General features: G+C 47.7%; 1 protein-coding gene across 1 annotated transcript in view; it reads right to left on the bottom strand.

The window, feature by feature from the left end:
- NHS (NHS actin remodeling regulator) overlaps positions 1 to 16,018 on the bottom strand; it is a gene marked incomplete at both ends in the record, with an annotated part of 256,977 nt that extends 240,959 nt beyond the window's left edge. The window contains one exon of the mRNA XM_082337899.1: positions 15,619 to 16,018. Coding sequence (XP_082194025.1) covers positions 15,619 to 16,018 — 400 coding nt within the window. The remainder of the gene's footprint in view (positions 1 to 15,618) is intronic.
- Positions 16,019 to 16,537: the final 519 nt, after the last annotated feature.

Below are 16,537 nucleotides of genomic sequence, written 5' to 3'. Positions count from 1 at the left end.
ATCTTGTGGCTTCTACAGTTCAGAGAGATTGTATATGCAGCCGCTTTATTATTGTTTTTGTTGTATATTATCTATGATCATTAGAAAAGCTCAAGTTAAATAGATGACAGACTTCAGCATACGTGAGTGGGAAGGGAAAGGGAGGGGGGCAGAAAGAATCAAAACAAGACCACCCACACAAAGTTCCTCTAAGTCCACACTTCACATGCATGATCATGATTTTTCCACTACAGAGGGAAAGCCTTAGATTCTGCTCTGCAAGTTTTCCTCTGACACTACTACCCGCACAAACCTTTTCCCAAAGCCCAGACACAAGCCCAGGCTGTGAGAAGTGAGCTGCCAGGCACCAGCCTGGCTGGACAGAGAATGACAATCTGTCCTCCCCTGTCATTAGTGTGGATGTCAAGCTCAGGTGGCCCTTTCTGAGTGAAACTGGGAGAGCACCTGAAGAGAAACGCAGCGTTAGCGCTCGGCAGCCAGATAGAACATATCAGACCTTCATTAAACTTCCCAGCACCGTTTTTTAATTAAACCAAGTCCCAAGGCACAAGCTCATCTTTACATGACTGTAATTAACCAGGACACATTGTCTGTAATGTAAGAAAGCTCAATCTCCTCTATGAGCCAGGCCTCAAAAGAAAGATTGGCAACTGCAAACTTAGCCCAACCTAAGGTTAGTCCTCACAGGGCAAGAGCTGGAGTTCTCTGTAATAAGAAATCCTGCTTGCTGAAGGAGGACTGGAGAATCCCACCTGGGGTACTGCCTTCATCAGGAAGAACCACACAGCACCTGGAAGCGTTTGCCCATGAAGGACAGAAGCACTCTGGATGTGGCAGGGTCTCAGCCTCGCAAACTGCTTGTCATTCACAAAGCAGATCTGTGTACGTGGGCTACCTGTACAGTTTCTGTCACCACACAACCCAGCTCATCCTCACAGCTTGTGTGATACCACCTCTGAGAAGTGATGGGCTGTCACCCTGCCACAGAGCTGAGGAACAGAGACCTACAGAGCCCATGGTGGTACCCACTTCACACCATGATGTTTACAGAAGTTAAGGGACTCATGCAATCACGCAATCTAGAAACTTTCTCTGCTCAACAGTGAGAGACAGGCTCACCTTTGAATGGGATGGATGGCCCAAAGTTTAGAGTGCTAAAACTTGGTGATCTGAATCCTGCTAACAACCTTCACCTGAGCCGCCATGAGAAGTCAGCAGATGAATCCAGGTCTCCTAAGCAACAGTATTTTAGCCACTGGGCCCTCCTCCTCCTCAGCTCCAACCTGCAGGGCTGAACATCCTCAGCCCACTCAGGAGGGACTCAGCACCTGCATGGGTCTGGGTCTCCTCTACACATCTACCAGCCATCTACAGATAGCAGCTGAGTCCACCTAAAAGCTACTTGCTATGTTTTCTCGTAAAAGAAATGGTGCACACATGGCTCATCGGCAGAAAAATAAACAGAAAAAATACTGTCATTCCCATGCCGCTTTCCAAACCATCAGGAGGCCAGCCGCCCTGCGGGCCCAGATCCGGGCAGGGCTGCCTCTCAAGGGGGTGAGGTCCCACAGCTACAGCCCATCAGTAGTTTCTTCCATACCATACCACACCCCATGAAACACAGTGGTTGCTCAGGACAGAAGAGAGAAACTCCTGTCTGGACAGCCAGATGGCAATTCAATCTTTAGGCTAAGAGCTATACTGCTAAGATTTATTCCAAGGGCTGCAGTGGTATTGAAAACGTTTCACAGACTCCATCCTGGCCAAGCATGGCTGCCTGTGAGCAAGTTTCAGCGTTACTCAGCCTGTAGCACCCTGCTCTAACACATGCCATCATGCCCAGAAGACACACGAAGGAATTCAGTGCTGCTCCATGATGGAAAACTTCCCTGGTAGTGAAAAAGGAGACCCTGGTCTCTGAATAGCCTCCTGAGGAGGTTCTTCTCACAGCCGCTCCAAGGAAAACATGTACTCTCTTTCTTTCTCTCTTTTTTTTTTTTTGTAATCATCTCCCCACTATGCATACACAACACCATCCACAGTAACATTATGGAAAAATGACTACCCTAACTTTAACGTTTCTTCAGCAGAAATGGAGAACAAAGCGGAGGAGGGTAGTCAGGGACCAGCAGAAAAATAATCTCCTTTTGATGCAGCTTGTTCAGGATGAGCCTGATCTTCAGATTCAGGCTCGCTGGATGTACACACCAGAAGCATCCAAGTTATTTTAAACAAGCCATGTTGTGTAGTACAACTTCTACAAACACTGCTTCAGCAAGTGGTCTTTCAGGAATGACAGAGACTGCTGCCTCACCCACTCCCTTCCCGCTGCTGACTTCTCTCCTGTGCACCGACGCCGTCCTGCCGGAGGCTGCACAGCGCCCAGGCAGAGCAGCACGAGCTGCCCGCCGACGTTACGCACAGGAACACATTGCCTTGGAAAGCAGTTAGGTTGCAAAGAGGAAGCAGAGGAGAAACATCAGCTGCTCCACACCCCCGAAGCTGCTAAGCAGCAAGTCAAGGAAGGGGAGAAGAAGGGGAGGTGGGAGACACAATTCACTTGTTATAAATGGCATACGAAAGCAGGAAGGAAAAAGGCTGCAGGATGGCAGACAGACCTCTGACGTGGTTTCCTGGTCAGTATGAAACCAGGCTCCTCAGACCCCAAACTCACAACGAGAGCTGCAGAACCACATTCCGGTGTCCACAATGCGCTCCACCAGGACTGCACTGGCATCAGGCTTCCAGGGAGCGGGGGTTCACGTGACAATCACAACAGACCACCACAACGCCACAACACAGCAGGAAAAAGGCTGTACAGATCTGAAAGGCAGACTCAGGTGGGCTTCCACAAGCCCTACAAGGTTGTACAATGTTCCTGTAGTGCTATCAGGACACAAAATAGTAGAGCGCGCTCTGTATTATGCAGATGAAAATATTATTGGTAAATAATTTAACATCCTCATATCCAAGGAATATGATCTGAAAGAAAAAACAAGAACTACTTCGACACAGCAGATGTATCTTGGACTAAGAAGTATTCAAGTACTGGCCAAAGTTTGACTCAGTCAGCTGTAGCCTTCAATACTAGAGCACTTAATTATGCTATCCAGCATTTAGCTCTAGGGCTCTGTCCATCTGGCTCACACCACTAGAATCAAGAAGCTACAGAAGAGCAGACTGCAGCAAACAAGGTCAGTATGTGCCAACTTCTGCAGAGACATATTTAACAAGCCCAAGGTTGGACTGTCTCAAAAGGGAACAAAGGCAGGGGAGACATCTCTTTGCAATAATAAATACGGCACATTCCTTCAGTGAATCTGCAAACTACAGTGTAGACTTGCATCACTTTACCTTTCACTTACCCATCTCTTCTCTTGGAAGAATTAATATCTTATTAACCCGGCTAAGGTTTTCTACATTTTTATTTTATTTTTCAACTCTTGCTGTAATATAGCAGGGGCAATTCACTCAAAAGCAAGGGCTTTACTCTTGCAAGTACAATTAAACAGCACAATTCCCAGATTCTGAAGCAAGATGCACCTCATTTCTGGGGCAGGATCACCCATTACATCCAGTAGAAGAGTTTCCATCAAAACCACCACAATGTCTCGAGTCCAAACTAATCTTCCACTGTGAGAAGGAGGGGACGGGAAGGAAGTGAACTCCACGACGAGATGCTTTTGGATGAAGACACAAAGTCAAAACAAGGAAGGAAAAAGAGAGACATCAATTACCTTCAATTTTCACCTTTGTAACGAGAGCTGTAGTACTGAATATTTTCTCCCTTGCTCGACCAGCTTGCTGCTGATGTGGCTGCAAAATTCTCCATTTTATTAAGCTTTTCTAACCTCAGTGACCAGCATTATCTTGTCCAATCTTTCCACTGGTCTTCCTCCTTTATCTAGCTATGTGTTTATGTATATAGATACATAAAAAAGGTGTTCTTCCTCTAGCAACACACAGAATTTTGAGGAAGATTATGCTATCCAAGCCTCTTCTATTTCAACTATTGTTTATAAAGGTCTGCACAAAATTGGGCACACTCCTTTATTTTATGGTAATGGAACCTTTTAGTCTCACAGTCCAAGACACTGCTTATCAGGTCTGATCTACAGCCAAACAGGAAACAAAATTCCAGAAAGGAAATAAATAATCACCCCGAGCTGCGATATTTTGCAGCTCCCTCTCATTTCCTTTAACAAATTGCCATTCTGCTGGGTTCTTAGGAACAAGCAGATAAATGAAAAATACTTCTAATCTACATTAATAATTTGTGTTAAGTTCCACTTGGACAATTTCATAAATGAATAGCCACGCTACAGCTGCCAAAGGCAGCTGTAACCCATTCACTCATTTACAGACCCAACACTCCTCAAACAGGGGTGCTCATTTCCATAACATACCTGTAGGCAGATGATTTTATCGTTGGATCTGATATAGAACAGCCCTGTAAATTTTGCGTGTATTGACACAGGTCCCCAAAAAGGTTTACAGTGCAAACGGGGTAAATACCCTGGGTCATACTTTAAACAGGCGGCCAAGTGTCAAGGGGAACTCTGACCACAGGTCCTGCGGCTCTGCTTCGGCCTCTCTCCTCCTCCTCTGTCAGACACAGGCGGTCAGCCTCATCTGCGGTCAGCCCATGGTCCAGACTGCCATCCTAGCTCACCTCCCAGGCGCTCCAGCTAGCTTCCTTCAAACAGATCTGGTCCAGAGCACTGCGGTGCATGGTGCACATGGCTGGCAACTGCGCATCTCTTTGTACAACACGGCTACCTTACCACAGCCCTGCTGCCTTGCTGGCTGATAGCAGACATACTGCTGCCTGGGTAGCCCCATGCCCCAGGCAGTGGCCCGGCCCCACAGCCCTGCCCTGGGTATGTCAGCTGGCCCAGGAGGGAGCAAGAATGAAACTGGAGACATCTGCGTGCGGACTAGCGTTGCTTTGCCACTCCGGCTTAAAAAGGGACAGCCTGTGGGCTCTGGGAACTGATTCACACCAGGTAAAGGCAATGGAGAATTAACAGTGAATCTTCAGGTGAGCTTCCTAGTCTCCATTGGGAGGATTTTGTCCAGAACACAGCTTATCCAAGCCCTGTCTGGGCAGCACGGCTGAATCAAGCCTGTGGCAGCTGTAACAGAGGCCAACAAAATATTGCTGAAGTCATGAAGTAGTGATACTTATTTTAGGCTATTAGCAGAGTAATGACAAGATGATTGCCACAAAATATACTTCAACTAGAGTGCAATTTGAAAGTAAAGGAACTTAAACCAGTGATTTTAATGTGCCAGGAACACTGAATGCATTTACAACATCTATTAAAAGCAGGTTATGTTTGGGGGAGGGGGTTAATTAAATCTTAGCAGGTTATCAGTAGTTTATTAACTGAACAAGACAGCATCACATTAAAGATAATCAATGGAGAATAAACCACAGTCGTAAAAATTAATACTGTTCATTCTCACAATGAGGGAGGTTTGCCTTTACCATTAATACAGAGGTAAAAGCGTAGCTTATCCCCTGCGAAACTGTCACGAAAAGAGGAGCAAAGAATAGGATGGCCCAAAATGAAAGTCATTCAAGGCATAAGTTTCAAAAAAAAAAAAAGATTAAAATTGAAAAGAAATCATCAGTAATTCTAGAGGGGAAAGAGGAATACGAACAAGCAGTTTTGCAAGCAGCGGAACTAATGAAGCCTAGTTTTCTCCAGCTTTTATGTCATGCAAAGGACTGACTTTCACATTGAAGAAAATCTGAGCTCCAACTGGAGCACTTTTTTTTATTGGGCTACAACATTTAAATGGGATTCTTTCCCCAGTGGATTTTCTAGTGTCTAATAAAGAACAAGCCCTTCCTTCAAATGCAGCAGGAATAGTCTGTTCTCTCCTTTACCTGGCAGCCTCTTTTATGATTTCTACACCGTGGCAATGTAGTTGAAATTGTAGCTGAATTACGGATACAAAATTTTTGAATGGCTGGTGTGAGATACACAGGCACACCCACCCCCTCCCCTGCTCTACATGCACAGAGCGTGCTATTCCTTAATACTTGTTTCAATAAGAAACCAGGCTAAAAATGGTGTTGTCAGAATAATCCATCCTATGGGGAAAATTTAACTTTGGCATGCTAACCGTGTGCAAGACTTCAGGCAATTTGCTGCAGAGACCAAGATTTCAGGTTCCTGCAGTAATACTTGTTGCAGGGGAACAGAGTGAGTATGGGAGGCGAGGCTGGATCTCTTCGGCATGCTGAGATAGGAGCCTCTGTGATGATGTTAACGGCTGGGGTCCAGGGAGGCCAGGGGAGCTGCGTTTAGCACAGCCCAGAGCAGCAGAAGCTGCACTGTGCAGCCAGAATAGGTTTTGGATAAGCGCAAGAAATTCATCCCCTCAAAACACAAGGAGGGGAAAAAAAAAAGATGCTTGCATTCAAAAGTTGGACTGTGCAGAGCTATATAGCTTCCAGGGTAAGAGCTGAATATGTGAAAGTAAGCGGTCAACCCATTATATATGCTTCTCTTTTTGACAAATTAATTAATGTACATCTCTTGACTATCCTCCTGTACACAACACTTCACGAAAAGCCGCTCCACCAAAGAAAAGACCATGTCTATGCCAAGAAATGGCCCCTCTTTTTCCTGCAAGTACATAAACAAACCTTACAGGGAGGAAAAATGGAGCTGGGTAGTACCTGCTCTTTGGACCCACTCTGATTTGCATAAGTATTTAATCATAACTAATCTCTCGTTTCACTTAAAATTAAATTGCCCCTTATCATATCTCACTAAATACTGGATGCAGTGAAACATGTATACCATCTTACAAAAAGTTTGCCTGTCAGCATCACAGTGAGTTACTGGTGCATATTCTGATCTGATTTCTGCAATCACGTGCAGTCACAGACCATCTGAAGAGAACAACACTTGGTAATACCCTTTTCGGGGGGGGGCGCGCAAAGAAACCAACAACAAAAAAATGGCAAAATTCACCATGCACAGGGAGCCCAGTTTTGCCTTTAAAGCAATCCAAAGCCTGTGCACACAGAGGAATTTTTCAGTGCACCCCGCAAATTTCACTCCTAAAAATGCACTGATTCTGCAGCCCCCGATACACACATCTTCAAGGAAAAGGATCAGCGCCTTTTCCCCCCAACTTGCCCTCCGTCCAGGCCAACTTAAAGGTCTTTTCAAACATTGTCAAGCTAACAAAAAAACCTTGAGAAGGCAGGGGGAAAAGCTGCAGAGGCCTGAACAAGCCATGCATATTTATAGCACAAACACACCGCCCTATGCTCATTCTCCTTAATCACATGCACACGCTAGCAAGACGGCTCCTCCGAACTTTCTCAGGGACTCGGTCTGAGCGGCTGTAGTTCAAAGTCCAACTGCCTTGGCAGCTGAAAAGAAAGAGAAAACCACGGTGGCTTTGTAAGAATTACAGTGATCCTATTAAAAAAAAAAAATGTCATTCTCTGCTGAGACTTAACATGGCAGTGCCACGCAGCACTCATTGAATCCAGCAGCATTTCAAGCACACAGCTCCTGGTGTAATTAAACCACAGGCTTAATTAGGTTCCCATCACTATTGCTTTCTTCCTGCCTTCAGCCAAGAAGGTATAAGAAAAGATTGTCCAATACAGATACTGCAATTTAAAGTCTTGAGTTAAGAACACAGTGGGTGTATATCTGCTATAAAATCTACCCTAAAAACATGCCAGTTGTTAAACTAAGCAGTGCATTAGACGCAGTTAGATATAATGAGAATGTAAATGTAAAGTATTCTAGGGAGATATTTCAGCTAAAAACAGCAGACACAGTATGCTATCTTTTATTTTAATCATGCTCTAACCCCTGCCTTTTTGAACTTTTTATAAATTCTGCTATCTCCCTTTGCAGTTACTTACATATTGGTATATAAATTCAAAGACGAGAAGCAATTAGGAATGAAGCGAAGACTCCCTCTCTTGATGCTAATACATCAAAGTAAGTGAAAAAACCTTCCCCCCACATACACACTCGGAAACACAGAGTTTCTGCTCTTCACAGCCTAATAGCTCAAGTAGTTCCAGTTGAGGGTCTGATGTCAGCCTCCGATTACATGGAGATGCCAAGTGATTGGAAAGAGCCGCTTTTGAAAATCCCAGCTCTCTGACTCAGAAGACCACACAACCCTGCAACAATGCTTTTAAAATGCATATGTGTATTATTCACGTCAGCTGGTCATATTTTTTTCCCCACTGTGGGCATCGTAACATTGCTTTTAAGAGTTCCCTGGGGGTCTCTGCTTGATTTGGGTACAACATGTCTAGGTATGTGTGAAGGAAATGTGTCAGATTAGGGGCTTTTTAAAACAGCCAGTGCTCCCCTGTGCTCAGTCTGTTTTGCTATCCAGTTCGGAGAGAGGAAGAGCTGGGTGCAGGCTTTAAACAGCCATGCTTAAGATGCCTGCCTTCACCAGAACGGAGGAGGAGAGGATGGGACCAGCTCGTGCCAGGGAGCAGGAAGGGCTGGCTGCCCCTCTTTTCTCTCCACCTTTGTACATCTCTGCCAGACCAGCCATAATGTGATCCTTGAAACTGAAGCCACAGAACAGGTAAACCTACATAAGAAATGTCAACAAAACCTGATTCTGCTGATCCAGAACAGCAGCTGAGTGGCACCGTTACGCTGGATATTTATGTTTGCTTCCTGCAAGTCCTTCCCTCAGTCCAAGGACATTTAAGAACTATGCAAGAGTTTTCTGGAAACACTCCAGGCCCTTCATCTTTCATAAATGGAAACTACCGTCTTTTTTGCATGTGAATCACCAGGTGAATGACTTCCCCGTGCCCTCAATAAGTTATCAGAGTCCACTTATTTCTTAATCTTCAGATCTCTCCTGTATCAGCAGGGGAACTAACCAAAAGTAGGAATGACTCCATTGATTTCACTGGAACACTCATGTTTCTGTATGAACACATACATTAAATTATAAAGGCTCTTAAATAGGAGCATGGAGTTTTAAAGGGGCTCTGGGAAGTATTTCTGTTAAGCCATCAGATCCACAATAAGTGTAAGTCACTTACAGGCCTGATTCTATTTTCTCTGCAGTTTTACTCCTGTGTACAGGAGACCTCATTGGTCTTAAAGGAGTTAAGCCAATTCCACCAGGATTTTTAATAAACACACTGAAAACACTTGCTTGGCTCTTGAGTATGAGCCAGAACGAAGTTCCACTAATGATTATGATATTACACAGCTATATAGCTGAGGAGAGGTGGGAACCCAGCTTTGAATACTTGGGGATATCAGGCCTTTCGACTGGCAGGCTCTCCATCTAGCAACAAAATCCCCAAACAGTTCAAACCTGTTACATTAGTTTAACTGCTATTTGTGGAATGAAAAGCAAGGAACTATAGAACAGGCAAAGGCCTTCTATGCTACAGCACTGGAAGACCAAGTAAATGAGATTCAGCAAAAGTCCTGAAGATTTACATCTATATAACAGGGAATAGCTTCAGAGGAAACCACAGCTGTCTGCTATTCATCTGTTACCAGGCTGTGCCAGATAAAGGCTAGTGGGTCTACCTGAGCACCGGGCTCTCAGAGCTTTTCCTCTAAGAGTCTCACCGACCTCGGCAAGACAAAGGATTTTACACTCTGCTTTTATCTGCAAAGAGGCCAGAGTCTGCCTTCCACAAGCCAACCTGACTGAAGGTGACAACCCCAGCTTCCAAAGCATTACACCCCTGCCAAAGCCACCTGACAAATTCCATCCCATTACCTTCTATCACACACTAAATGGATGAGAAAAAAAATTTCTCAAGCCCAGCCTCTGAATTGCCGTGTTCTTGTGTAAAAGGTCTTCTATTGCTATTCTGTAAACAAAGATAAGGAATCTTTTTCCTAAATGACGGTACTCTAGCTAATGGTGCTCTGGCTAATGTTACGGTAAGGTAAGGATGGGATCCTTAAGTGAGCAGGTTTTTCTTCCTCTGCTCCTTTGTTGTTCTGAGAGCAGTAAAGGTGAGCAGGAAAGCCGGTGCTTTGGCCTCCCCCTTCTTCCTTTTGTCTCCGCTAACTTGCCACCAACCCTCTGCATTTACAAAAAGCCAAGCACTGAAGAAACTCTCCAACTTTCCCACACCCACAACTTGGGTTATTTGCATTCATGGGCAAACTACAGTCAAGTACACCAGAGAGGCGAGTTCTCTAACACGAGTAAGCAGCAACCAGCACAAAACCAAAAAACCACACCTGGCAAGTAAAGCCAAAAGCCCTTCTCCATTTCCAAAAGGACAAGCGAAGAGGCTGTGTCATTCGATTTGGGCAGGTGCAGGACACAAAGCTGAAGGCAACTGATTACTACATCCAGTGTACAACCCTGCTTTTCTTTGGAGATTTTATTCTGCACCCAACAAGGACTTGCCAATTAATATGATTTCAGTGTAGAAAGGGAGCTCTGAATATATCCTTGTGCTTCATGTCCCCCAGGCTACATTAGAGTGTATCTCTAAAAGTATAACTACCTTTACACTTAGATATGCTCATACACTGTGAAAATACAGAGTTAGGGGAAGCTAGAAATCAATTCTGATTTGTCTCCAGCAGTATCACAGATATTTTAATGTAAATGTATCCAACCCATGGAGGTCTACAGTTATGCCTCAGCACAACGGAAAATCCATATAATGAAAATGGCACGTTAAATTCTCTAGGACTTGGTGAAGCTGGGATAAAGTGCAACACTTATCTACCCAACTTGCACTTGCTTCATTTTTCTTTCAAGATGGCACTGACTCTTAAGGTCTTACACACCTGCCTGAAGATCTCTGCAATTGTGCTCACCAAAAGTTAGCCTGGGACAGCCTTACGACGCAACTGTATCTTAAGCAGCAACTGAGACTTTGGGATGTTAAGTCAAGGAGAAGGAGAGGCATTATCTGCTGAGCCTTGGGTCCAACATATGTTTTGTAAAAATGGTAGGATTGTGGCAGAAGGCACATAAAAACCTTCCAATTGATTAAACATTTCCCTGCAGTGCTCAAAACCCAAACAGAAGAGCATTGTATCAATGTGTAAAAACAAAAACAAACAAAAAAACCAAACAAAAAACCCCAAACCAAACAAAATCAAAACCAAACCACCTAAAAAGCACAATGAAAGAGACTAAAAGCAAAAGTGAAACTAGCCAGGCTGTTCTCAGTAACTGACTTCAATGAAACAGAATAAATTAATGCAGAGCCTAAAATGATAAAGAATCAGCTCACAGCTGTCTTTTTTTATCTCAATACTGACACTTCAGGAAAGAAGAAGAAAACTACAGGGGAGCTCACTGCAGAGATCCGGGGGCCTCTGAAGAGCAGAGTAACACGGGAGATCCCCACACTTCTAAGCGGCTGTATCGCTAACTGCAAGCACGTAGGAAAATCAGGAACGGAAAAGTGGAGCAATGAAGATACAGCAGGCAACCGCTGGAAACGATACAGCTTTCAGAAAGACTGGCTACTGGTAACACATCGATGCTTTCAGAAAAAAAGCCTGGAATGTGTGGAATTCTCCGGGACGCCAGGGTGCAAAGAGGATCTCGTTAATGAGGGCTTTCAAAATCTGCTGCCCGGTCACTGCCGATTATTCAGAAAGCAAGATGGCTTACATCACCAGTTTCTGAAAAGTACAATATTCCACTGAGACTGCCAGATCTGTAGTCCTCTGGACTGAGAAATCATCTTTCCAAATAATAACGGAGGCACCGAGTCCCAAGTCTACGCACAAATCCAGCACTTCTCCTACATTTCTGTCTTACCAAGATAATCAAGCATCTAATAATAAAACTGGGCGGTACCACACTGCTCGGTTCTCTTGCTGGCAATAAGAAAACTCTAAGCAACAGCCAGACTGACAACAGTCATGTTATTCCCACATGGTTCTGCTTAGAAGCAGTCCCTGGAGCTGCTCATGATGAAACACAGTAAAGTACTCAGAGCGGCAGAAGGGCAAAGTAGTTCAGAAGTTGAGCAGCAAAACATTTCTCACCCTTGTTTCTCTTCCAGTCAGAGGGTGGGAAAGGATTCATATTTGCAAGATGCTAGCTGGCCAGAGGCTTATAAGATGAAAGGACAAGCAGCATCTGGGAAGGCGGAGGCGAGGGACCTTGAGTTTTTGAAGATGACCTGCTTGCGACTGCCCAGAATCAGTCCTTTATTGTGCCTAACAAGATTTTCCAATCATGCCTTCTGAACAGTGGCAAAAACAAAAGAGCAACACATAGGTAAGTACCTTTACCAGTAGCTCAGCAGAGGAGTTCTCTTCTTAAAGCAAAGCATACCCAGTCTTGCAAATGCTTACTACTTCAATAGCAACAGAGCTGAGAAAAATTATGGCCTTATGAAAATGACAGCAATAGTGATAAGCATTACTGGAAAAACGCCAGTTTTAATTAATTTCAATTTTCTGTTAACATTCCCTGAACCAAACATAGACGTTTTATTTGAATACAACAATACATAATTTTCAACATAAAATACAACATTATTATGCAAAATTGTACAATATGCTATTTTCAAGAGAGCTCCTTTCCTGCTCCCCATCCCCTTGGTATCATCTCTGCAATTACCAAGGAATGGGGGTAGGGAAGCCCCTCTAACCACTGGCTCCAGTAGCTCCTGAGATGGCGTTAGCCCATTATTTCCTTTTTCCTCACCCAGCCTGTGCCTTCACAAGGGAATCTCGGAATCCAGCTGGCTTACAAAGCACAGAGAAAAAGGCCTTCCAGTGTCACAGCTCAGTATCTAGGGCATGTCTGGTAGCGTTATTCTCAAATCACTGTGCTGCACTTGGTGTTAGAATATCAAGAATGTCTTGCTGTAGCAAGATAGCCTAGTAGTTTTAAACTGAGTACTTAAAAAACGTGTGGTTGGGCTGCACTGTCGTGATGCCAACGTACCAGTACCTGGCATCTCGGTCAATGCGCCAAGCAGCCCAGCACCTCCAGACTCCTGGTATGCAACAAGCTCAATGCGACCATTACAGTCATGCCACGGGTGAAGGGCTGCATGCCCATCACCAGCTTGTTCGTTGTGGTGCAAATCCAAACCTCCAGCCAGTTCCGAGTTATTCTTAGATGTGGCATTTGGGCTGGACAGCCAAATGCCAGCCCAGCGGCCACCTCACCATTCCCATGTTTGCCACAGGAGGTAGAAGTCAGTATGCCTTAATGTGATGCTGGTAAGGTCCTGAGCAAACCTGTGACCACCTCCGATTGCACCCTTGGTTTCAAAAAACCAACTGGGTGCAGTGAGCGTAATACTGTCAGGAGTGAATTGTGTAGGCACTTCATGCTTAAAACAAACACTAGCATAGTCTTGCTGAAAGTAATAACGAAGGAGGAGGTGTCAGGGCAGAAAGGAGAAAGCACACTATCCTTATACACTACAGCGAGGGTGGGCAGTTCCCTGCCAGGCAGTTTTATCTGGCCCTTGGGAACACTGAGCAGTCTGGAGGCCGAAGGCAGAGGTTGCTGTGGATGTGTATGGATTTGGGGGATGCGAGGAGATGATGTGCAGAATGGTGCAGGTCAGCTCCAGGTCCCAGACGTAGCGCTATGCAAATGCAGCTGCGCTGGTCCAACACTGGACGGGGAATAAAAGCAGCTGGAGCACGCAAAGAAGTTGACTGCTCAGGCGCATTGGGTCAGTGTGGAGACTTTCACCTTAGAAGCACATGTGGCACAGCGCTGCATGGAGAGAAGCAATGAGGACCGGGCAATGTGCCTGCAAGCAGCTGTATAGCTGGAGGCGAGGCGCACACCTACGGGAGGGTGGGTAGTGGCAAAGCGCGGCATCGTGGAGGAGCCCGTGGCCGGCCAGACCGAGGGACATCTGCAGCCCTATCAGCGGCACTGCGCTGTACATTGTGCTGTGTACAGGGGGGAGGAGGAACAGCAGCCGGACACGGGGAAGATCATGACCAAAAGTCTCTCCCCTCTTAGAGAAGGATTTAAAAGGAAACAGAAGAACACCAAAGCAGCGGATTCTGCATTTATCATCACAGGGGTAAAGCTAGACGCTCTAATTAAGCACATGACATAACTGTGCTATAATATCAAGGGTTTGTACCGTGATTTGAAAACAAGCTGCACTTGCACAATCCAGAAAGAAAAAAAGCCGTACGGATTAGAAAGGCTAAGCTCTGCTCTCACTTACATTAGTATATACCCACAGTTACTCAGCTCAAAAGACTTACAGATGCGAATGTGATACAAGGAGTTTCATTTCCTCCGATAGTTCCCTCACTACATCGGCCAAGCCTCCTTCTCACCGCAGTTTCCAATCACAGCCCAGCACTCTGCTCTGATTACACACTCGTCCTGAAACCACAGAAAGCCTCCCTCGGTCTGATCTACAGTTGATGTATATTAATGTATCACCAGCAAAGTCAGTCTACAGCTGCCGAGGATCTAGTTTAAATACCGCTGAAGACTTAAGGCTTGATTCTGTTAATCAGTACAGCTTCACTGATCCTAGAAGAGTTAGTTACATTTCCACACCGCTCCAAAAGGGAGAAAGCCCAGAGCATGATTTTTTAAATGGCATATTCATTAAAAACACATAGAAGAGGACATGCTCTCATTTACACCCCCGTGTAAATTCACTTCACTGCACTCACTGGAGGTACTTGGGATTTAGAGAGGAACAGCAGAAGGCAAAAACTAAGCCAAATTCTCCTTTGAAGCCATTACTTTTCCTAAACCAGATATTAAGAGGACAGGATTGACACCAATCTCTGCTATTCCAGACTTCCAATCCACAGCCCTACCTATCAAAAAAACATACATATTCACAAGTGCTTGGGAAGCGTATGCACCAGTCAGAGTACAAAATCATTACACTGCTGTGAACACGAGCCATATTCAGCAGAAATCAGCAGCTGTTCGGACTACGGAGCCTGTCACCGCTTTTATAGTTTGGGTGGAGAAGAAGCAGAATTCAAACGCTTACTGCTCATAACACAAGTCGCGTATTGCCTTGATCTTTTTCTTCCCTCTCCTCTCACCCTCCCGCCCCCCCCCCCCCCCGGCTCTTCAGGGCCACTCTTTAAACAGAAAGAAGTCATTAACAAAACTTCCTTATTTTATGGCCCCGAAAGTTGGCTAACGATGAAGCAGCTTTATTATTTCTACTTAAGAGCTTAGAATTTTGATCGGGAAGTCAGAGACACTTCTAGGGGGACGACAAATCTATCCGGGAAGGGGGACAGGCCGGCAAAGGGAGAAAGCCCAAAGATGCCCGGGGACGGGGGCCCATCCCCATCCCCATCCCCCCCGGGGCCCCGCAGACGAACCTCGGCCCCCTCCCCGGCCGAACCCTTGGCTGCAGAAGATGCGCCCCGAGAGCCCCGCCAGCCAGCTCCTTACGTAAGGCACAAACCGCTGACATCATCCCTCCCGCCGGCATCGCCGCGGCGCCCGGCGGCGCCCACCGACCCGACCCGACCCGACCCGCGCTCTCCCGGCCCGGCCGCTCCCCACCCTGCCGCCGGGGCTCCCTTCGCACCGGCCCCGGCCCCCAACTCTGCGCGGCGGGTTGCCGGGGGGTGGCTTCCCCCGCCGCCGTGCGCCCCGTCCCGCGGTACTTACGCACTGCCTCCTGCTTGGGGTCGAGGCCGCGCACGGCCCCCTGCAGCCCGGCGATGCGGCCGTGCAGCGCCCGGACGCGGCGGTGGGTGCCCTGGATGTCAGCCTCGACCTCCTGGAAGAGGGTGCAGGCGTGCCGGGCCACGTCGGAGAGCTGCCGGAGGATCCGCGACAGGGCCACGTTGCTGACCGAGCAGAGGTCCAGCACCATCAGCACCGCCGCCGCCTCCCTCTCCCCGCCGCCGGCCGCCTCCGCTCCCTCGCCCGCCGTCCCCGGCTCCTCCGGCGGCGGGTCCCGCGGCGGCGGCGGCGGCTCCGCGCCCCAGCTCTCCTCCAGCACGGAGGCGGCGGGCTGCCGCCGGCACAGCCGCTGCGGCTCCACGGTCCGCTTGGCGAAGGGCATGGCCGAGCCCTCGGCCGGGGCTCTCCCGGGCTCCCGCGGGCACTGGCGGGGATCGCTGCCTTCCTCCTCCTCGCCGCCGCCGCCGCTCCTTGCCCCGCCGCCGTCACTCGCGGGCGGCCGCCGGCGGGCGGCTCATCGCCTCCTCGCTCCCTGCCTGCGCGGGGCTCCGGGGCTGCGGGGCGGCCGCCGCGCCGCCGAGCATCCGCTGCCGCCGCCGCCGCTGCCGCCGCGGGGAGCCGGGGCGCATCCGCGCCGCCTCGCTCGCTCGCTCCCTCGCTCGCCGTCCCGCTCCGGCGGCGGGTGTGAAGGGGCGGCCCGAAAACCCGGAGAGAGGAATCCCGCGGCCGCCAGGAGGAGCGAGCCGCCGAGCCTCCCGCCCGGGAGAGCGGCGGGGCGGGGGCCGGCGACGGGGCCGGGGACCGGGGCGGTGCCGAGCGGCCGCCGCCGCGGGGAGGCGCTGGAGGGACCGCCGTGCCCTGCCGTGCCCTGCCGTGCCGGACCGGGGAAGGACTCCTTTGC

Source organism: Platalea leucorodia, assembly GCF_965183815.1.
Source record: "Platalea leucorodia genome assembly, chromosome: 2".
Classification (NCBI taxonomy): Eukaryota; Metazoa; Chordata; class Aves; order Pelecaniformes; family Threskiornithidae; genus Platalea; species Platalea leucorodia.
Note: the sequence above shows the minus strand (reverse complement) of the source record. Positions and strands in the feature narration are given on the sequence as shown.